Source organism: Notolabrus celidotus, chromosome 23 (assembly GCF_009762535.1).
Source record: "Notolabrus celidotus isolate fNotCel1 chromosome 23, fNotCel1.pri, whole genome shotgun sequence".
Taxonomy (NCBI): domain Eukaryota; kingdom Metazoa; phylum Chordata; class Actinopteri; order Labriformes; family Labridae; genus Notolabrus; species Notolabrus celidotus.
Window position 1 is genome coordinate 21,184,253 of NC_048294.1, and position 23,444 is coordinate 21,207,696.

Genomic DNA, 23,444 nt, shown 5'->3' on the forward strand with positions numbered 1-23,444 from the left:
TGGTAATTAAAGGTAGACCATTTAGCAGGACCTGTGGAGCAGACGTACCTCAGCTGGCCTTTAAATCTTTCTACGTTCATGGTAGCTCAAAATGTCAGGAAATAAAACTTCAGTTGATTCTAAAAATAGTGATGAAGATGAGGAGCAGCTTCATGAAGAGGGCTGTGAGATCAAGGATTACCGGACCACATAAAAACTGTACGGGGCCAAAAGAACGAGGAGGGATACCCAAAGCTGTCCGAAGCCTCAAAAACAATCCACAGCATCCCATCCACCTCCACGCCATCAGAGAGGATATTCTCAAAGACAGGATTTACAATCAACAAAGCAAGGAGCGCACTTCTGCCCGTACACACGATGGTTTTCCTTGCGTACAATTTGAAAAGACTCAAGCGGACAAAGACGCGATGAAATACTGTTTTAAAAGGTTCTGTTAAGAGATTTAAAAACCCTTTAGCTGGTTCAGGTTTGATTATGAACATTATACAAATTTTTAGCCTTAAGTTGGACAAACTACCCTCCGCAGTGCTGCTCTCTGCTGTGTGAACACTGTTTAAATATCTCCTGATTACTTTCTCTATAGTGGCGCGTTGTTCCATGTTTAACGGATGGTGGCCTTATTTGAGTTTTCTCTCCTTCATCACCTCGTTGTTTTTGCAATATAGATTTAAAAAATCTAAGTTTTATACTTATAATATTCTGTTGTCCCTTTTACTTTAAGCTACGAGTCTCTTAATTGTAAAGGGTTATGCGTAATATTGTCATGCGGTCACCATCATGCAGACTTTGGGTCAATAAGAAAAAACAACAAACATTCGACTATTCGTCGACTATGGGCAAAATCTGATGAATCAGATTCGACTAGGCAAATCTTTAGTCGGGCTCACCCTAGTTTTTACCACAGTGTCAACAGGCAGAGGTGGAAAGTGACAGACTAATTTCTGTGAATTGTTTCGATATGATGTGATCAGGTTGTTCCTGGTATTGCTTTTTCAGTCTAGAATAATCACAGCTGTTGTTTGGCTTTGATACATCTGAACATTCTATTCTCCTTTGGTGTGTTCCAGTCCGCTCTGTTCTTTTCTCCTTTCTGTGGATTGATTTGATATAATGCGTGTGATCAGGTCGCCTCGAGAATTGTGTTTTGATGTTGAGAATTAATCACCATTGTTATGGGGTTTTGATCAGTCGAGAGCATTCTATTGTATTCATTCTATTCTATTACTATATTCTATTATATTATATCCATTCTTCTTTGATCTCTTCCATTCCATTCTATACTTCTTTGATCTCTTCCATTTCCCATCAATTCAATTCCAACATTTTTACCTCGGAGTCAACAGCCAGAGGTGAAATGTGATCTTTTAAATGGGGTGCTTTGGTATGATGTGTGATCAGCTTGTCTCTGGTTACAGCTGAGAATTAATCACAATTGTTTTGCTGCTTTGAACAATCAGAATCAAGTATTTGGCGGGGTCATTAGAAGAACTAAACGTATAAAGAAATGTTCCAGGGTTGCACTCATGTGGATTTTGTTCTGCCTGCCTATAGCCAAGGCTGTTGAAAGAGAATACTTCCTTTACTGGAATCCAGCCCCACTACCTCAGATTCTGCAATCATATGCAAGAAAGAGTCCACCCCAAAAAAAACCTGAACACTGAGCATATCTTTCATTTTCAAATCTCTTTTTTTCTCTGAAAGGAAACTTGTAATCTTTAACATCTGACTTGGTTAAGTCATGTCACAAACAGGAAGCTGTAACTGTTTGTTTTTCTGTGTAAGTGTGAAAGAGGATATGTGTGTTCAGTCAGGGTTTTTGTGGGTCTGTTGGAGTCTCATTCTCTGGAAAAAGTGTGTTATTCCCACTCCGGCTCCTGTCTGCCACATGCTGCTGAGTCCTTACATCAGGAATGTTTGAAGCTACGACCATGTTTGGTGTTTTTTTATGTGTCACCCACCCAACCCCACCCCAGAGTCAGAGTCCACACAAGGACTGTATATGGAAGAGCTGATGTTAGAGCTCCTGAATGGACTACTGTGCTCTGTGTTAGAAAATAAACAAAGATAATTGATGCTATATTTATTTTGCAGCATCTTCAGCAGCAGTTACCGCAGATGCTTAATCCTGTTTTGGATTGCACAATAACTGCGGCCCCATCCTGCTGTGGAAGATCACATGATATAAGAGGAGAAGTTCTACCTGGAGTCGAGTCATCTAATGATTTTACATCAGAGTGACTTTGTGGGTCACCTGAGGGAAGAGGAAAAGTGTCTGCAGGAACACATCTGAGCAGGAAAAAACAGATCATATATGCAAAGTGGAAACTTTTGTGTTACTGTGATTGTGTCAAAGATAACAGGACCCCCTCCCCCCTCACTGATCAGATGAATTCAACAACATTTTTAAAGGCTGACTGTGCTGCAGGGAAAACGTGAGGAATTTCATGTTGTTTTATTCTGCATCACTCCCTGACACAAATGAACATCAGAAACCACGACAGCAGTGTTTACTACTTTCTGGTTTAGTATTTGCACACATTATATCATATTTTAAATATGTCAGATGCACTTAGATTCTCTGCAGAGAGAGGACACACGAAGCATTCTTCACACATACAAACATTATTATGTGTATTAGCCACAGATGTCCAAATCAATTCAAACAACTTAATTAATCCCACTTATGGCACTCTGTGTGGAACAGCTTGTACAAAAAATAAACAAGTTAAAAAATGCAGCAACATACGAAGACAGAAAAAATATACTCAAGAGTTCAACACAGAAAAAGATATAAGTTACAAAAGTATATAATACGGTACATTATGCTGCAATAACATACCGTCAGTAATAACATGAAACTGTACAACATGTTAATGTATGATGCAATACTTTATATGATTCAAATGCAATCCCCATTAAAAGATACAATGTAAGACTGTAAGATATAATACTGTACAATAAGATATGACAGGAAATGATACAATACTGTACAGTATGATATGATGAGGTATCGTTATAATAAGATATGAAACAATTCATTATTGTATGATACGATAAGATTATGTATTGTTACGATACGCTATGCAATAAGATAGGGTACAATACGATACAATGCAATACTGCATTGTTACGATATGATATGATACGATACGACACAATATGAGAGGATACTCTACAATGCGATACAATATACTACAAAATATTATTGTATGATACAATGATATACAATAATACAATAGGATATGATGCAAACCTTATTCTTACGATATGCATAGACTGTATACATAATGAACTTAGTATCCATCACGTCACCCATCTGTTTTGCTGTTTTGAAGCCAATCGTTGGCTAATGCTATATTGGAAATGCTGAACACAACTTAACTTCTGTTGAGCTAGTCTGAGGTAAAGAGGCGGGCTTTGAGCCTCCAAGCCAACAGCTACAGTGTTCCCGCCTGTCAATCAAGTCAACTGTGCCTCTCGTAATGGAAAACTCGTAATTTTAATATCTTCGAAATTGCCGCGTTATGAAAAATTCACCCCCATACAATGTTTTCCTGTTTAAGAAGTAAGCTATCAAGACTACACTCGTTTTTTGTACCAGGCTGTAAACGTGTTTATTTCTGCTGCCAGCCTCAAGCAGAAACTCAAGAAACTGCCGTTTTTAACACTTCCGCATTGGCTTCAATTCTCTTGGCCGGAGGTTGCCGCTTGGATATATAATACAATAGGGTAGGATGTACGATACGAAACGATATGATACAACTTGCTACGATACATTATTGTAAGATATGAGACGAAATGATACAATATAAAACAATACAATACTCTACATCGTATCATACTATCGTATTGTACTCTATACAATACGATATGAAACAACACATTATTGTACTTTACAATATGATAGTGTTTTGTCTAAGCAAGAATTGATGAGACGAGAAGTGACTGCCAGGCACAACACTAGAGGGAACTTTACAGCATATAAAACAATTTTAAAGGATTCAACACTATATGGTATGATTCTGCAAGATATGATAGAGTACCATTCTGTTCAATAAGATATGTTACATCATGTTATGATACGATACAATACAATAAAATATGATTCTATATAATACAATTTGATGTAATATGATCCGATATTCTGTGATTTATTACCATTTTGTTGGACACTTTTTACGAAATTATTCTTATTTCAGTGCTGGACACGTTTAGTCAAAGTCACAGTATTGTGTAATAATAAAATGACATTGAATGTGTAGAACAGTAAAAATGAAGATCTTAAAATATCAAGAAGACATATAGACAAACTGAATAAAACAAGAGTAGAAATAATCAGTCTAATATACAAAGACTAGCATGTGTGAAAAACAGCACAAAAACAGCTGAAACATCACACTCTTACTAAAGGAGCTGAAAACAAAAGTAAGTTATTTGTGGAACAAAGTTTGTTACATTACAGTGAATAAAAAAATTTAGAGACATGTAGTGAAATGAACTTTCTGTGGACCACAAACAAACAGATTAATCATTATGAAAAGATGATTCAAAGATTTTAGCTCATGCTTTTTATTTTCAGAAGAACCCGTGTCAGTCATTTCCTCTCACGCAGTAAAACGTTATCAGGAAGAAACACAGATAGTGAGATGGACGAACAAAAGCACATGCCAGAGCGGTTTGTATGTGTGTGTGTGTGTGTGTGTGTGTGTGTGTGTGTGTGACTTTCCATCTGCTCTGTCATGCTCTGGAGAAAAGGAAGCCCGTCCAGACAGCGTCAGATGACATCATCGTCTCTAATAATCCGTGCGCGCGCGCGTGTATGAGGCCCGATGGGCGGGGCTTCACAGCCTGCAGCTCCACAATATAAAGAGAGAGCAGCTCATTCAGACAGCAACAGAAGCTCTGAGAGACTGAAGCTGAAACTACAATCCTTCAGAGACACATCTGACACTAAAACTACCGCAAGGTAAGTGAAACAACTTTTATTAAGACGGACTGATTCACAACATACAACAAAAAGTAATATTAGGGACAAATAATGGCAAGTTATATTGTTTTTTTTAAGTGTAGTAATCAAAAACTAGAGACAAAGTTTCTAAAACTTTGAAGTTTAAATTATTTGTTTTTGAGTGCAAAAATATGCAATAAAAGTGGTAACACATTTATAAACTGAGGATTTGTTCTTCGAGTGGCATTTAAAGAGAACTGATGAAGCATTAATGATGCTGAAACAAGGATTAAAGACAATTTAATTTGCTTTAAACAACCAAACTCTCTTTAAAAAGTTACCCACAGTATGCATCTGTGACTTACTTTTACCTATAATCAGTGGTGTAGCCTTTAATGAGTTGGTTATTAATTAGACGTTCTAGAATTAAAGGATGTAAAGCAATTAAGCTCAATAATTCATTGAACTCGTGCATATAAGTCTAATTATTCATATTCATTAAATATGAAGGATAACATGTGAAATAATGTAGTTGAAGGGTTTGAATACAAGATGCAAACTCATTACGATGCATTAAATGTAAGTTAGACTTTTTAGAAAGCAACAGTTTTATTTAAATTATTTAAACAGTAAAAAAAATAAAAGTGTATAAGTATTTTTTGTAAAATATAAAATCGTTTTTTATTTTATATATTTCTACATATTTTTTCTTAAGTTATTAAAGCTCCTGTTAGGAGCTCCGACTCTGGCGCCCCCTGTGATTAGAGTAAAACCTCTTACCTCTACTGGTTTTGTTTTGAATATGTGTAAGATTTTTATCATCGTGACATCTTGTGTGGAGAAAGTAAGAAGTGTTACTTCAGCGAGCTCCAAGCATTAAAGATTACAACAGAAAACCCCTTATAGTAGCTTTAATGGCTTTAACTCGGGAGTGCCTTCACAATTTTGTTGTGCAGGTCAGTGTGAGGATGTTAAAGCTCCGTCGATCATAAAACATTAAATCATTTTAACAAAGCATGACTGAAGTTGCAGAAAATGACACCTGCATGATTTGAATTAGATTATATCACAGCATGAGGTAGGTGTAGATGAATCAAAGTTTAACAGACCTGTGTGTCATTAAACAAACACACATGTTAACATCATACAGCTGACCTTTGACCCATGACCAGCTCTGTGTGAAGCAGCCTGAATGCACACTGCACATCATTGATGTATGAGCTGGAAAATCAATGTCACTGCCTGCACAGATTTCCACTTGAGCTCTTATATACGTAACTCCAGCGTGACTAATGCACACAGACGTGCAGCTGCAGAGACACCAAGCTATTTAAATGTTTGAATTTGGATCCAGGGTGAGAAACAGGAATTTATTGGGTGATGTTATGACCCACAGTGGAATTTACAGTAAGACCTGGAACATAGACATCATTAAAAGTGGAGGAGGTGTCATAACCTCAGACACCTGGTTATGACATAATGCCAAACTTTCAACTTTAAAATGAACCTCTTACACAGTCTGTTAACTGAACATTAAATAATCTCTGGATAACCAAATATACTTTCCCCTTTGTGGAAGTTTTTTTCCCTCCTGGTTGCATTTTTTTATGCTGTTCTCGTCAAACTTGCACTTTTGTCTTTTCAAATTCTGCAAAAAACTGCAAAAAATGTTAAAAACTGCAGAACCAAAAGCAGTCAGGCTGCTCCTGGGGAGTCATTTCCTGCACCTTCATCACTTTTAAGTAGTTAATAGTTTTCTGGAAGCCTAAAAATATCCCCAGCTTCTCTCCTGACTCATAAAGTTTGATAGAAGACATGTATTCAGAGTTTCCAGCATTGTTGAGTAACTTGCAGGACTCACCGCTCACTCTTAATAAGAAACAGACGATGTGGAGTTAAGTGTTTCCCACAGAGTTATGGCTGTTTCTCCTTTTCTCAGGAACATTTCATCCTAATGATGCATCACATGTACTTTCTCTCCTCTGGGATCGATCACAAAAATACGAGTCATGCATTAGTTTTACTTTTATTCTGAATCTAACCGGACACCTCCTCTCTTTCCCAGGATGCTTTTCGTCTACACTTTCCTGTTCCTGACTCTGAGCAGAGCAGCCCTCGGCTCTCTGCAGGACAAACAGACCGACTTTGGCCTGAAGGTTTTCTCACAGATGGTCCAGAACTCTGCAGAACAGAATGTGGCCCTGTCCCCGTACGGCGTGGCCTCGGTGCTCGCCATGGCTCAGCTTGGAGCTGCAGGAAGCACACGCAAGGCTTTGACGGCTGCAATGGGCTTCTCTCTGCAAGGTTAGTAAAGCATGGAGCAAACTAAAAAGCAAAAACACACAAATAAAGAAAATAAATCCAACTGACTCTCCTGGTGTCTGTCCTGCAGAGCGGGGGATGTCCCGGCAGCAGCGTCTCCTGCAGCGAGATCTGTCCAGTGAGGAGGGCGTGGAGACGGCCAGCGGAGTGATGGTGGAGAGGAAGATTAGCCTGGAGAAAGGATACCGACGAGCCCTCGCCAAGGCCTTCCAGACTCACCCCCACCAGCTGGACTTCACCAAGCCGGACGAGGCCGTCAACGTCATCAACGCCTGGGTGTCAGACCACACCGCAGGTACTCGCACTGCCCCGCTACAAGCTCACCGTCTGCAGGACTGTCCTCAAAACTCTGTGTCCTACTTTCCCCGCCAACATGCTCTGACTCTTGTTTTGTTTTCCTTCTGCAGGATCCATACCAGAGTTCCTAGCGTCTGGATCTCTGTCTGATGAGACCCGTCTGATCCTCCTGAATGCGCTGCACTTCCAGGGTCTCTGGAAGGTTCCCTTTGACCCCAAACTGACCCAGGAGAGGATGTTCCACTGCGCCAACGGCAGCACTGTCCCCGTCCACATGATGAGACTCACCAACCGCTTCCACTATGGTATGCTCAGGTTTCAAAGTCAAACTTACCTGAAGTCCACAGCAGGAACCAGTGAGTTTAGAAGGTGCTCTGAAGAGACCAGGGTCTTAGTCTATCTTAGGGACTTCGTTCTAGCATGCAAAAGGTGGTGCTTCTGGAAAGTGCAGAGACTTTACGGGCCGGATCTTGCAGAGCTTAACATTTCTAATCATTTATTAGGACTCGATCATTAAGGAGAGTCCTTCACAAGTCTGTAGACATGTTCTACTCATCTCCTAGAACTAAAGTCTCAGGGGTGATTACTTGACCCTGTAAATATTTCATACCTTTTCTGACTTGAAGCAATAATCACGCACTAACAGGAACTTCTATGTTCACATCCTGTTTTCAGAGTTTCACAAAGACGTGTAAACTTTCAGACGTTTTCACACCTCAAAAGTCTTCACACACCAGCTGGTCAGTCAGTGTGCATTCTAAAATAACATATCTCACCTTTTCCTCCATTCACAGGTGAGTTTGTGACCCCTGATGGTGTGGACTATGACGTCATCGAGGTCCCATATGAGGGCGACTCACTGAGCATGCTCCTGGTATCTCCCTTCGAGCCTGAGGTTCCTCTGAGCGCGCTCAGTGTGGATCTGAGCAGCGAGAGGATTCACCAGTGGAGAGCTGAGCTGAGGAATGTGAAGAGACAGCTGGCCCTGCCCAGGTGAGTTATCGCCTGTCAGGGAATCATATCTGATAGTTTCATGTCTTTTTTATACCGACTCTTACTCATTGTATCATAAACCAGGATAAACTACAGCATGTGTGTCTCTGCAGGTTTACTCTGGACACTGAGGTGAACCTGAAGTCCACTCTGCTGAACATGGGTCTGGGCGACATGTTCAACCTGGCTACCGCTGACTTTACTCGCATCACCAGTAAGTCAAACTCACACAGGGAGACATCACGTGAGACATAATGACAGTGCATCCAGATCAATCTAACCTGTGTGTGTGTGTGTGTGTGTGTGTTGCAGCTGACGAGCGGCTGTGTGTGTCGAAGGTTCTGCAGAAAGTGAAGATCGAGGTGAACGAACGAGGAACCAGAGGATCATCTGCAACAGGTGGGTTCAGTACAATATGTGACGTAAAGCTATAATAATAATAATAATAATAATAATAATAATAATAATAATAATAATAATAACAATAACAATATTAATAATAATACAGAAAACAAAATTGAGAAAAAATATATAATAATTGTAAAATGCGACTCCTTTAAGCAGTTGAAAGTCACTTTGTGGAGTATGTAAACCTGAATGATTAATGTTAAAGAAGTTTAGATGAACTGTCCAGAGTGTGTTCAGACACTGACCTGTTTCTTGTTCCTTCAGCTGCTGTCATGTTCTCCCGTATGGCCGTGGAGGAGCTCACTCTGGACCGACCCTTCCTCTTCCTCATCCAGCACAAACCCACAGGTAAGGAACGCCCTCTTCTTTTAAAACCTGAATCTCCTTTAAAGCACCCCCCAGCTGATCTGGACCCAGGTGATGTTTAGTATCTGATGTCATCTCTTCTCTCCACTCAGGTGCCGTTCTGTTTGCCGGTCAGCTCAACCAGCCTCAACAGCAATAAGAGGAAGGCTTCACTTATTCCACTGTGTCTGACTACTACTGCTGCTGCGACCGAGAGGACAGTTTATTTAAGATGGGCTGAAACAAGAAGACACAGAGATGTAAAAAGTTACCTGGGACACTCTTATGGAAGATATTTGTACATTTTTATTTATTGTCTGAATGTTTGTGGTGGACGGGACTAAAGAAATGAAGGTTTACTAATTAGACGGACATCATTGCACTTCACATAGGACAGACTGTCAGCTGCACGTGTACCCAAAAAGATTTATTTTTATTATGTCTACTATGTTTGTACGTCTATTTTTGTACTTGCTCATGTTACATTTGTATTTTTGCAGTATTTATATTTATTATTAAAGTATGTTTTTACAAAAGCTGCTGAGTCTGTGGTTACTGTGGAGGAGCAACATCGCCCTCTAGTGTTCAGACAGAGAATTTAAAAATAATGGACTGTTGAACCGTGCATGTGTTACACCAACTGACTGAATGTGTGTTGTATCTCTCTGGTATTCATGCTGCAATATTCTAACAAGCATCAAATTGAAGTTAGATTCGAGAAAGAGTAGCAGGTGAAGATTTAGAAAGGAGCAAAGAAGTAACAAAATAACAGAGTAACTTAATTGAAAGAAGCCTCTGGCCTGTTGCACCAGCTGTGCATAAGTTGAGTCCTAAGTTAGGGAGTAAAGTCCTCACTAAACCATACGATGAAGTTTGTAACTTAAGTTGTGTCATTGTTTGGTTTCACCACAGAGACAGGCTATTTTCGAAACTGCCTGCTACATACTACCTTTAAACGCAGTTTGTAGTATGCAGTAGATACAGCATACAGCATACAGCATACTGCATACTGCATACTGCGTACTGCGTTTGCAGGTAAACAATGACCAAGCTGATAGAGAAACTGCTTCTTTACCATCACTTATGATTTAAAAAGTTAAGAAGTGGTTTATATGGGATTTAATAATGTTCACAGAACCTACAAACTGAGTGCCCCCATCAAAAAGAAAAAGCAGAACGTTAGCGCTGTGCATTGTGGGAAACAGTACGTGAGGGAGACTGGTCTGATGCATACTGAAAAATGTTCCTGAATCAGTGAGACATCCGGGGAGTTTTGGCATACTGCAGGATTTGCTCTTGTTCACATATTACATACTGAATTTAGGCTGAATCAGTACATACTAGTAGGCGGTTTCAAAAACAACCATAAGGTCAATCTTAACTAGTCGACTGTAATAGCAAACTAATCTAAATAATGTTGCAGATATGACGTTTTCACTCGGTTTGGCCGATCAGTGAACAGCTTTTTTCTTGATGGGTGGTCTAACTCTCGGTAGCCTCATTGTCTCTGAACAAGCTAACGGCTAATCATTACTGACGTAACTCCTGTTAATCGACAAACATCAACATAAAGGTAAAATATGAAATCATGTTGATATGGTGATAATTAAGAGGCTCTGTTGATTTTCAGGTAGGCCTCCCGATAACTTGTTAATTCAGAAAAACGGAGTAGATTTTTTTTTTAATTCGGAAAAATAGAACAACTGTAATTCCGAGATAATTAACTTGTTAAATCAGAAAAACAGAGCGTTTTTTTTTCTCACGTTAATGCAATAGGCTATAAGTTTTCTTTCAATTCAGTGAAATTGTTTTCATTACATAGTTTTCATTATTGTGGGTTTTCAGGGAAACATTGGTCAGAGCATGAAGAAAAAACATTAACCTTAGGAAAAATGAAAAGATACAAAGTTCATCTGATTGAGTTCTTCAAACGCAACAAACCAATGAGGAAGTTTGTATTTATTCTACATTTACTAAATAAAATGAGTTACAACTTTTATCTTCATGCTCTTTTTGACACTAATCTGTATGTTGTTGTTTTTTTTGTTTTTTTTAGCTGTACAGATAATTTTTTTAACCACAGCCATCAATAAGGGTTAGCTATATATAAATACACCTAACATGTAGAGTTTCTAATGCTCTCTGTAAATAAAGGATAAAAGAAAGAGAATGTAAAGACCAGATAATAACTTGTATTACACAAGCAAGTATTCTGTAGTTATGAGTTGGATGTTTCTTTATTCTTAATCACAGAACATACAGCCGTGGATGGATAAATGTGTTTTCTATTATTTGACCTGTTTTGGCTTTTGGAGTTGAATGCATGCAGGAGTTTCTCAGATGTAGACTAGAGTATCATGACAGAATGTTTTCCATTAAAAAAACCTAAGACTAATTTTAGGGGGAAAGGAAACAGTCCCTTAAACATTTTCCTCTCCATTTTATTTTGAAGGCGCGGTTTTAACGCTTCCGGGTTGCTGACTTTTTATTGAAAACATTCAGCCCAGTTTGAGTTCTGTCAGAAATTATTAGAAAAACGAATACCTGTTTAATAAGCTTGAACATTATAGTTTTGTTGTGTTTGCGGATGATTAAAGTTGTGGAAACAACAGGCTTTACAATCTGCAGATAGAAGAGTGGAGAAAAACTCTGCCTGCGAGGCTGAACGCAGGGATTATGTTTCACGCAGAGGCAGCAGTCACGTGCTCTTCGTCTTCGGCAAACAGGAGATGGTTTTGAATTTAAAGAGCTAACTTGAATGACACAAGACTGAAACAAACGGAGACAGAAAAGGAATACTTCTATTAAAATTTCAAAAGATCATCCTGGCAGCGGTGGGATTCGAACCCACGCCTCCGGAGAGACTGGAGCCTTAATCCAGCGCCTTAGACCGCTCGGCCACGCTACCGATAAGGAATTACCAGGGAGAAATATGAGTCAGAAAGTTGGAATGACTGATTTATATTTCCATTGTATTACAAACTAAAGAAACAAGCGAAATTACCGAGTATAACAAAAAAAATATGCTCGAGGTACCAGGGAACATCTGTCACTCAAAGAGGCCACGCCCCTAATCATACATAAATTTAGTCAATGATCTCATAATGTACACAGGTGAGTGAGAAGACCATGACCTGTATACATGTTTATTTCTGATGTGACATTTTAAAATGGGGCTTTTTCAGGACTGATTCGCTGCAGGAGACAGCCTCTAGTGGACACTGGAGGAACTGCATTTTTTAAATTTTTATTTAGCAACACCAGAGGTCGCTGCCTGCTCGGATATGAAGTCAGACAGACCACTTGATGCAAGTTGATTGATACTTTATGAAAATATAAGATAAGTTCAAGTACATTATACAAAACATAACATAACTTCTCTTAAGGTCATTTGAAGAATCAAGGCCTCTTTTGTTGAATTACGAAGGTATCATAGCTGGAGTTTAAACCAATAACTTTAACTGAAAGGTGTGTTCCTTGACTGTTTGGGAGTCTGCCATCCTGTTTGAATTGGCCACAAAGCATGCACCTGATGGATCCTCCTCCAAGCCCGGGGAGAACAAGGACAGGCCCTGAAGGGCAAAACACAACAACATTCAAGAAAACACAACATTACAGAAAGCAACAACATTAAAGAAAACACAACAACGTTTCACAAAACATAACAACATTTCACAAAACTGAAAGGGCAGGGACAACCCTTCTTGTTTCTGATTGGACAGAACCCGACAGCTCGACATCATTTCCATTCCTTTTTTGCTTTGGGAGCAAAATGTTCCCCTTTTTTCACGTTTTGATTACATGTAATTTGATTACTCTGAAAGTAATCTGATAACTTTAGGAACAGTAACAGGATGGTATTCTTTCTGACTAGTTTGGGGAAAGAACTCTGATCCCTACAGGCATGTCAATTGTGCGGTGGTTAGCACAGGACCATCTTCAGTGTAATAATTCTTGGATCACACCCTGGAGTGAGGCTTTCCATGTGAGGAACAATTTTTTCGCTCTATCTAACATGCTTTTAAAGTATCCCAATAAAATGTTTAAATGAAAACACCTAAATCTCAGTTAGATAAGCACTGCCAGGCAGGCCTGTGGTGAGGTGTTTGGTACTGCGTAGTGTAAGGCGTGATATAGTTCAGAGTTCAAATCCTGGACAGATACCTATTTGGTGGTAAATATGAAATGTTTTCATCACAAAGGAGACAAGCTTTGCTTTTGAAGTACCATTAATTTATAAATGAAAAGACCAAAAGAGACAAGCAGAGGCAAAGTGGACAGGGCTGCTGCCTCTCAACTCAAGGGTCCTGGGTTCAAATTCCAGCAGGGAAAAAATTTCCTCACACTATGGTTTGAACAGGGAGATTGAAATGAAACACACAAAGTCCATGTGCTGTGCTTTAAACTACTACAAAACAATTGTGAAATGAAAAGACCTGAAGAGACAAGCACTGCAAAGTTGCCCTGTGGTGTGGTGGACAGGACTGCTGCCTTTCAATCCAGGGGTCCTGGGTTTGAATTCCAGGGGAGATGGAAATGAAACACTTTCCTCACACTATAGTGTGAACTGTGCTTTGGAAGTACAATATCCCAATCATGGAATGAAAAAACCTAAAAAAGAAAGCTTACTGAAGCAGCCCTGTAGTGTTGAGGGTAGGCCTGCTACCTTTCAATCTAATGCTTCTGGGTTCAAATCCCATGTGAGCTGGAAATGAAACATTTTGCGCACAATGTCCATGAGCTGTGCTTTTAAACTACTTCAAAACAATTGTGAAATGAAAAGATCTAAAGAGGCAGGCACTGCAAAGTTGCCCTGTGGTGTGGTGGACAGGACTGCTGCCTTTCAATGCAGGGGTCCTGGTATTTGAATCCTGGCAGGGACTGTCCATGGGAGATGGAAATGAAACACTCTCCTCACACTGGAGTTTGAACTGTGCTTTTGGAGTACAATATCCAAATGGTGGAATGAAAAGACTTCTTTAACGTTGTTGTGTTTTGCCCTTAAGGGCCACCATAGAGAGCAGACCAGGGAGTGATGTTGGGAAAAATCCAGATAAAATGCAAAGTAATCAAGCTGTGATATCTAAACATTTTAGCTGCAGAAAATCTGAATGTTGCAGTCAAACAGGTGAAGCACATGTTGCAGGATTCCTTCCTCTGACCTAAGATGAGTGTTCAGACCTCTCAGCTCTGACAGTTTAATCTGCACATCTCTACATTCCTTTATCCAGGTAATACAACACACAATGATCATGTGTGAGTAAATGATGTGTTTGTGTGTGTGTGTGTGTGTGTGTGTGTGTGTGTGTGAGAGAGAGAGAGAGAGAGAGATAGAGAGAGAGAGAGAAAAAAACAATGTGTCGTTTTCTCATGAACATTTCTGTTAATGTGTGGCACCACCTTCTGTGTGTTTGAGCAGCTTCATGTTGACTTTAATACACTCATTAATCTGTTTCATCAGCTGCTGTGTGTGTGTGTGTGTGTGTGTATGTGTGTGTTTGTGTGTGTGTGTGTGTGTGTGTGTGTGTGTGTGTGTGTGTGTGTGTGTGTGTGTGTGTGTGTGTGCTCTGCAGTGGCTGCACAGTGATGATGTTGGTGGATGAGTCACCCAGTCTTCACCACGTGACATCATGAATCACTGCACCTCTCCTCCACGGGCAGAGCTGCATCCATCCACCCCTCCTCTCCTCCTTCACCTCCTCCCTCCCTCTTTCTTTCCACTTTTACACCCTCTTTCATCCCTCTCTCTCTCCCTTTTTATTTTTACCAGCAGCTTCTGCTTTGATTCTATTTCTGTGCAGCTTTAATCTAATTTTACCCTTCTGTTTTTTAATTCATGCGAGTCCTCGTGTCTCTTCATCAAGTCTCCTGACTCGCTCCAACTTGCCTCCAGAACTTTCTCAGAGCGTGACACGAACATGCCTCTGCTGTTTGTGCTGTGTGTGGGTGTTTCAGCGTCTCCTTGCAGCCCACAGGCAGCTTCTCTCATGATGATGACGGTGATGATGAAGCCTCTAACCTCTAATCATGCCTTTAAACACCCCCTCCCTGATGTATCACAGCATCCTGATCCCGTCCTCTGTTCCCTTTTATTCAGTCTGCATGACAGGATCACACACGGGGGATTATCTTCATTAACTCCTCCAGATTAAATCTATTAATCATCATTTATTCATCAGAGGGAGTTACTGGCCTCAGTCCAGTGATTCAGGAGGAACTGATGCTGAGGATAAACTCATGTTGTCTTATCTTATCTGCTGGTGTTCATATTTTACTTTAACAAATAAGAGAGATTTTCCCCTGAGAGCTTCATGCAACCTCACCGTTCTGCTCACAGCTTTAGATTTAAAGGAGGAGGATGCTCATTATTGGACATGTGCACTCGGGCCAAGCTACAATCAATCTTTATTTATATAGCGTCAAATCCTAAAAATGTTATACTCAGAATCTTTCTAAACATAGCAGGTCTGGACTGTAATCTATGTTCTATTATTAACAAAGACCCAACATCAAGACAGGATGAGATCCAGTCCCATCTTACAGACAGGACTCAGTCTGATCTCATCTTAATCCACCATGAACAGAGCACTTTGCAGCATTTAGCAAGTTACATTGGCAAAGACAAACTTCCTTTAACAGGCAGAAACCTCCATCAGGACCAGACTCATGTTAGACACACATCTGCTGAGACCGTGTTGGAGAGAGGGATAGAGGGAGATGAGGAGAGAGAGATGACAGTGGTGAGACGGACAGTAGTAGTTGTAGCAGCTGGAGTCTGGAACGTCCACAGCAGCAGAGATCCAGAGGAACCTACGAGACAAGGGAGCTCAGGGACTCCAGAAAGGTCTATGGCTAGTAACTTTAATGGGACAGGAAAAGTTGAAGTAAGTTATGGCTTGTTTCCACCAAGTGGTCTGGTATGGACAGACAAGCGGTCTGGTATGGACAGACAAGCGGTCTGGTATGGACAGACAAGCGGTCTCGATAAGTGACAGGCAGACAGAGGAGAGAGAGGGAAAGACCACTCTTTTGTTAGTCAACCTGCGAGGAACTGAAGTTGAAAAATCTTATAGTTAGAGCTGACTCAGGCTTGGATCAGCTCTTAGTTATGCTGCTATAGGCTTAAACTGACACATTGGGATCCTGTCTTTCCCTCTCTCTCCTCTCTCTGCCTGTCTCTTTCTTTAACTCTTCCTGTCCCATTAAAGTGAGTAACCATAGACCTTTCTGGAGTCCCTGAGCTCGCTTTTCTCGTAGGTTCCTCTGGATCTCTGCTGCTGTGGACGTGCCAGACTCCAGCTGCTACAACTACTACTATCCGTCTCACCACTATCATCTCTCTCTCTCTTCATCTCCCTCTATCCCTCTCTCCAACATGGTCTCAGCAGATGTGTGACATGTCTAAGATGAGTTATATGTTATATATGAATAAAGATTGATGATATGAATATCTTTATAAACTATATAAGGTTAAATATGTGTCCTTTTCCCCCTCACACCGGACTCTTATACCGAAAGTTCCAACTTATTTACGTTCAACATCATTCCAGAAATGTAAAGAAATAACCTCCTCTGATTTGTATTCCTTGTTCAGATCTTTAGATCTTATTCCTAAACTTTTTATCGCACTGATTATTTCTGTGACTTGACTCTTGTATTCTCAAAATGCAAAGTTATTTTCCTCCGTACTCCTGACACTTACTCCTCTTTTCTCAGCTGCACCTTATTTTAGTCACGACTGTTGACTGTGTGTGAGAGAAACTCTGCAGACACCTCTCTTTCTTCAGACTAACTTTTGTTCTGTTGCAGCTGCTGACCTTCCTGACTCATTTTAAAACCTACAGAGTCGTGCAGATCCTTCAGGAAAATGGCGCTCTCTCTGCAGACGCTGCTCACCTCCTGTGTGCATTTAACAAAATAAAAGCATGCACTTCATCATCTTGTGTGGTGTGAATGAATCGTCATATAATAAAAATGTTCTCTGTCCACAATGAAGCGTTTGGTAATAAAAATAGTCGACTTTATTTCTTTCTTTCTGAGTAACAAAAGTAGTGATTGACATGCGCATATATACATCCAGCAAACGCATGTTTATTACGATGGTTACAACAAAGTACATCTACAGACACACGACTCTCCGCACACACGACTCCAACACTGATGTAAAGGTACACCGACGTCTTCGTTTCTTTGTCTTGAGTTTTTTTTTTTTTTTTCGTTGATGCTTGGTAAGAAGTTTTAGATGCAAGTATACATAAACGTGCAGACACTGTCCTCTCAGCTCCGTCTTCATCTGTAGCTTCATCATCATTATCATCATCATCATCATCATCATCATCATCATCATCATCATCATCATCGTCGTCGCATAAAAAACAACAAATTATTAAAAATACAAAAACCCCTCCGTGTCCGTAAATGCTCTTTTCGGAATAACCGCGTTATTTTAACATTTTTCATCACGAGATTGTCAGATTTGTTTTGGCTTCACATCAGACAAACAGAACAACAGAAGAACGTCCTGCTGACATGTTTTAGTGTTTACTGAGCTCTGATTATGACGAGCCGGCTCATGAAGAAATCAAGCTCTGCGGTACAATCCTGTTTTGTTTTTGTTTGCACATTAAAAAACTTTTTTTTACAATCATCTGTAAACATCCAATCCAAGCAGAGAAAAATCCTCGGTGTGTGTTCTTAAAGGTAAACTGTTGACCTTTCAGTTGCTTCCTCAGTGATCTCATGGACGGAATGTCACAGTGACGTGATGTAAGGCAGCAGGTTTCTGCTCAGTAACGGATGAAGGATGGTTCAGAGACATTCAAACTGAGAGGAGAAACAGACTTTGAGCTGAGGATGAAAAATAGTAAACGTCTTTCTGAGCTGAAGGGAGCGTGGGGATGCAGCGGCATTTGAACGACAACATGAAAGAATTTTAGAGGACAAGGCTGCAGAACGTCCGGATCAGAAACGTGCAGAAACGAGCCAGAAATAAAAGTGTCCTGTTAACTTGTGTTGTGAATGTATGCGAAGCCTCACATATCTGGTTCTGTGATGATCTGATGCTAACATGCATTGTTGCTGCAGTTGAGATGGCATCTATGACTGGTTTCCTAGCTGCACTCACACACATATTTGTTCATAGAGATAAACTTTTCCTCATATTTCGCAAACTTTCCAAACCAAACTCTTTGCATCGCTTCATATTTTGATTTCTGATTCCTTCTCCACCAACGTGTGCCCACACACACTTCAGAGAGATTGGAGTGCACGTGTAGAAACACACTTTGCACACTTCCCGTCTGATAACAGTCCCCTGCACACGATGCATTAAGCTCTTTGTTAGTTTATGTAAAAACTGAGTGCAGCTGGAGGAGAGATATCTGACAGTCTGCTCTCATCCACAGGTGAACATACATTGCACTGATCTTCAAAGACCGGACAGCAGAGGGATAAAAGCTGCTGGAGGAGGCTGATATTTGTGTTATCATAAAAACAGTCTTCATAGAGAACAGTCGGGCTCACAGGTCTGTGAGGTTTTCAGAGATGACTCAGCACGTTCAGTTTTTGTTGACACGATCTCAGACCAGCAGCCTTGTCCTTAATACCTACATGTATGTTCCCGGTTTGCTGCAGCACTGCATCCCCCTGAAGGCGTCAGCTGTGAAAGAATGCCATATAGACTTTGGCCGGGGTTTGGCACCATAGCAACAAGGTAATTGAAGTTATGCAAAAGGATGACTCATCGTGCCATTATAGCAGAGTGAGTGTAGCTCTGCTCAGGAAACAAGCTGTTGGAGCTTTGTGTTTCACTATAAAGAGCTTCAGAGGGTGTGTGTAGGTTTACATCATGAGAGCTGCATTTTTACACAACAAAATCATACATCTGCACTGAGATGTATGATTTCAGAGATGAAACAGTGAACGGCTGCAGTGTGAGGCCGTTCCCACGTCATGGTGGATGCTGGTTTCATCTGTACAAGGTGAAAGAGTGTATGTTGAGACACTATTTGGCCAAAAGTTTGTGGACACCCTGGAGTCTGTGTTAGCATGGTGAACCCAAAGTTTACAAAGTCAGTTGTGTGAAGAAACGGCCTCCAGTTTGGTGTTAATGGAACAATGAGTACGTTTATATGGACTCAAGTATCCTAGTTTTGATCATATTGGGGATCTGTTGTTTAAATGCACACATAGAAACCTGATTATTTACACAATAGATACTTTTTTCCTGATTTCCGATCAATGCATCTAATTTCTGCAGATGCCCGTGATGTTTTTTTCTGACAACACAAACCAAACCAATTTTGAAATCTGTTTTGAAACACCGTGACTATGTGAGAAGAGAGCGACGGCATATAGGACAAGGGTGCGATGGGTGATGGTACGCTGCTGTGACCGGTAAGTAATGGCCAAATTCCACCAGATCCGTGTGTGGTCCGTCTACGATCAATCATGGCATGGGTTCTGATAGGTTTCTCTCATATTCAATGTGTTAACTCCCACTGGATCCGCTCCGTTGTGTTCCGGCTGCGTCTCTGGTCTGGCAGGTCGTAACGTGACAGATCAGATAAACAAGACTTCTAATTTTGCTGGATGCTGGAGCACGACGGATCAATCTCAACAGAGCAGATGGAGCGGGACAGGAAGTCAGGCAGAAATGCAGCCGGTGGGTGTTGACAGACGAGACAGCACGGACCCGGACCGTAGCGGATTGGTGGAAGTCCTGTGTAAGACGCTCTTGCTGCTGCTGCCACATTTGTTCTGCTGATACGTCACTTTGCTGACGCCGCGCCTGCGCAGGTGGTCGGCTGCTGTCAGAAACAGAGGTAAGGCGTATTCATGCCACACTATCATTTGTATATTTCAGATTCTCCATATAGCAAAAGCAGGTCTCCAAATCAGGATATGATGGTCACATGCACAAATATGGAGACCGGATACTTAAGTCCATGCACACACTCATGGACTGTTTTTAAGAACTCGGCACTGGGTTTGATTTAAAGTCACCTCTCTGGCTCTTGATCTTCACCATTTTGGGTTTTTATGGAGCCAGACGTGACCAAATCAGGACAAGGTGAAGATTCACTGTGATATATGACGGCATGCTTGTTTCAATAGCTTAAAAAAGGGTTCCAACATGGACTGGCTTTAAAAGAACAACTCCTCAGAGCGTCTTTTAGCACAACCCAGCTCTGAACCAGCCAACAGGTGACCTGTTAATCACAGGTATCCCCTGTCTGACTCCGCCCCCTGCTTTGTAGTCTCGGTGACTCTAAATGCGACCTTCATTTATGATGCTGTGTTGAAGAAGAGCGTGAACTAGAGATTGAAGATCATGAACTCGTCAGGGAAATGTTAACTGAGTGGATAAATGAATGAGAAAGAGGACCATTTTCTCAAAGACTTCTATGAAACTGATTTCTGCCCTCTGCTGGCCATCAGAAAGAATGCAGGTTTAAGGCACTTCTGCTCAGGCCTAATTTTTCTGATTACTTCTTATCTACATCTGAATGGTCTCCATGAACTCTGGGCTTAATCCTCAAATGAAGGTGAAGAGTTTGGCGTCCACATGCTTTTGGCCATGTAGTGTTTCTATATCTAATTTCCCTGCCTGAGATAACGACACAAACGTCCTTTTGTAGCAGCCAGCAAACATTTCCCAGCATCCATCGCTGCCTCATTCGACTCTGGCAGAGATTTCTTAAAGGTACAGTAACAGCGTGTTCAAGCGTCCTCCTTTGTTGGCATTTAAAAACGTCCACATGGAGAATGTTGTCATGTTGGGAGTTTGGATGAAGTGTTCGAGCGTGATACACATCTTTGCTGCGTCACGCCCTGTCAACAATCATCCTGTTCTCTCCCTCCTTCACTGAGGAAGAGGAGGTGAATCTTCGCCTTTGTTTTCTCACCAAAGTCTCGTGTTAACCAGAAAGTCCTCATGTCCTTTTAACCTTTCAAAATAAAGAAGGAATTTCTTACAGGTTTAAAACAAAATCTTAAATCATAATCATAAAGAAACATTCTTTCCTGCTCTTCTTCCATCTCTCTTTTCATCCCTCTTTCAGTCTGATATCTGCGGTCTCTTCCGGAGGATCTGCTGGATGTACTTCTCCAGGTCGTCACGGCTCTCCGGCTGTTTTCCCGCCTCGTAGTAATCTTCGTTTCTCGGCGCTGCAGCCGCCGGAGGTGAATAATAAAACTGCTTCTGTTGAGGAGGCCTCACGGGGACTCTGACGGGCTGAAATGTCCGAGGGTACAGAGGGTAGCTGGGGTAGTAAGGCTTCTGCTGGAGGCCTGTGGGGGGCGTTCTGAGCCGTGGTTGGATCCAGCTGTGGTAGCGACGTTTGGGAGGGAAAGCATACGGGTTGTCCATGGGGTTCCCCCGGGCGAGGGCGGGTTTAGAGAGGTAGTAGCGAGGTCTGGGTCTTGGGGCAGGAGGGAAGTAAATGGGGTAGTAGTCAGGGTAGGGCTTCCTCTGGTAGTAGGAGGGGTATCTGTAGGGGTAGAAGGGGTATCCAGTCCGGACAGGCTTTGGGGATTTGAACCAGATTTCCTGCTTCATCGGCTTCTGAGGTTTGGACCAAAGATTCTGATTGGCTCTCAGAGGTTTGCTCCACAGATCCTGAGATTTTGTTGGGGTCTTCTCCTGGAACCAGGTTTTGAGGCGATTGACAGCGGGAGACGGTTGTTTTGTGACTGGGAAGCTGTTTGTATCGGTTGAAGACAAACCTTTGGTGGATGAGAACGATGAAGAGAGCGGTGTTAGAGGTCGCTGCCAACGTGATGTAACCTCCGGCTGGATGTCTTTCTTTTTCTTCTTCTCCACGTCGCTGATGATGTCGACCACGTCGTCGGCAGGTAGGTGGAGTTTGCTGGAGATCTCGATGAGCTTGTCGATTGTCTGTGGGTCGAGGTCTTCCTCCTCGGCCGCCTCTTGCTCTTCGTTGGATCGTTTGTCCTCGGCAGCGTTGGACAGAGACGAGCTGTATTTCCGGTTACCGTTGTTCTGCTTCACCATGTAGCGCAGCAGCATGTCGGAGGCGATGTCCGCCAGCTTCTCCTCCTCAATTTTGGCTCGCTGTGCCTCGGCCGCCTGCCTCCTCATCTCCTCTTGCTCAGCTTTAGCCCGAGCCTCCTCTTCCTCTGGACTCAGCTGTTCCTCCTCTTCCTCCTCCTCTGGCTCCTCCTCCTCAGTCGCCTCCTGCTCTGATGGGAGCTCCGCCTGAATTTCGTTGTCTCCTGCTCGATTGCTCTCCTCAAAGTCATCCATGAAGTTTCCTCCCCTGAACATCGGGAAGTTGATCCCCTTCTGCGTCTCCTCCTGCCACTTCAGCTTCTTTTTCGTTGAGGCAGTGTCACTTCCTTTGACGGGGATGACCTCGTTGTAGCTGCTCCACCCTCGGCTCTCCCTCTGGTTCTGCTCGCCCTCCCTCTTTGTCGCTGTGTTCAAACTAGGAAACTCCTTCATCATGGTCTCCAGGCTCTTCAGCTCCTCTGGACTCAGCTGCTCCTCCTCTTCCTCATTGTTGTCTTGTTCAGAGGGGGGATTCGCTCCCTGCTTTCCATTCTCCCCTCCTTCCTCTGGACTTTGGGACTGTGGCTCTGCTTGGACCTGGACCGTCTGGCTCGTGGTCCGACTGGTCACCTTCTCTGTCATCCTCTCTTCTTCCTCCTGAGCTCTCCTCCTCTCCTCTTCCTCCTCCTTTTCCCGCTCTTTTCCCTGAGCAGCCATCAGCATCTCTAACTCCTGTCGTCCGTCCCTGTCTCTGTCTGCTCCTTCCATCATTCTCACTTCTCGGTTTGCCTCGGCATCCATCTCCTCTTCCTCCCTCCTTCTCCCCACATCTGAGCGATTCAACGCCTCGAGCAAAACTGCTGCAAGTGTTTTTGGATCTACATCTTTAAAGAGCTCCTCTTCCTCCTCTGTGTCCTCTTTCTTTACTGATCGCCTCTCCTCTTCCCTTCTTTCTTCCTCATCTCCTGCTGCCGTCTGTGCAGGAGGAGTCTCTGTGTGCAGGTCATCAGCCTCCTCAGCGGCGTTCACAGGGGTGGGGGTGGATGGATGGAGGAGGGAGGCTCCTGTGAGGAGGAGCAGCAGGGTAAGGGCACTTGAGGCATGGCGGTACCCGGTCAT

At 42.0% G+C, this 23,444-nt stretch overlaps 2 protein-coding genes and 1 non-coding gene across 3 annotated transcripts; 1 reads left to right on the forward strand and 2 right to left on the reverse strand.

Moving 5' to 3' along the window:
* Positions 1–4,814: 4,814 nt before the first annotated feature.
* Positions 4,815–9,849, forward strand: serpine1 (serpin peptidase inhibitor, clade E (nexin, plasminogen activator inhibitor type 1), member 1). The gene is made up of 9 exons (XM_034676653.1): positions 4,815–4,966; positions 7,014–7,252; positions 7,341–7,565; positions 7,678–7,872; positions 8,362–8,560; positions 8,674–8,774; positions 8,873–8,959; positions 9,233–9,316; positions 9,427–9,849. Exons 1-9 carry the CDS (start codon positions 4,830–4,832, stop codon positions 9,471–9,473), a joined length of 1,314 nt encoding a protein of 437 aa, XP_034532544.1. The 5' UTR covers positions 4,815–4,829; the 3' UTR covers positions 9,474–9,849.
* Positions 9,850–12,139: 2,290 nt separating this feature from the next.
* Positions 12,140–12,221, reverse strand: trnal-aag. Its single transcript has one exon. It is a non-coding gene; the product is annotated as a tRNA-Leu (tRNA).
* A 5,292-nt stretch (positions 12,222–17,513) lies between these two features.
* vgf (VGF nerve growth factor inducible) lies at positions 17,514–23,444 on the reverse strand. The gene has a single exon (XM_034677210.1). The coding sequence runs from the start codon at positions 23,442–23,444 to the stop codon at positions 21,372–21,374; it is 2,073 nt and encodes a 690-aa protein (XP_034533101.1). The 3' UTR covers positions 17,514–21,371.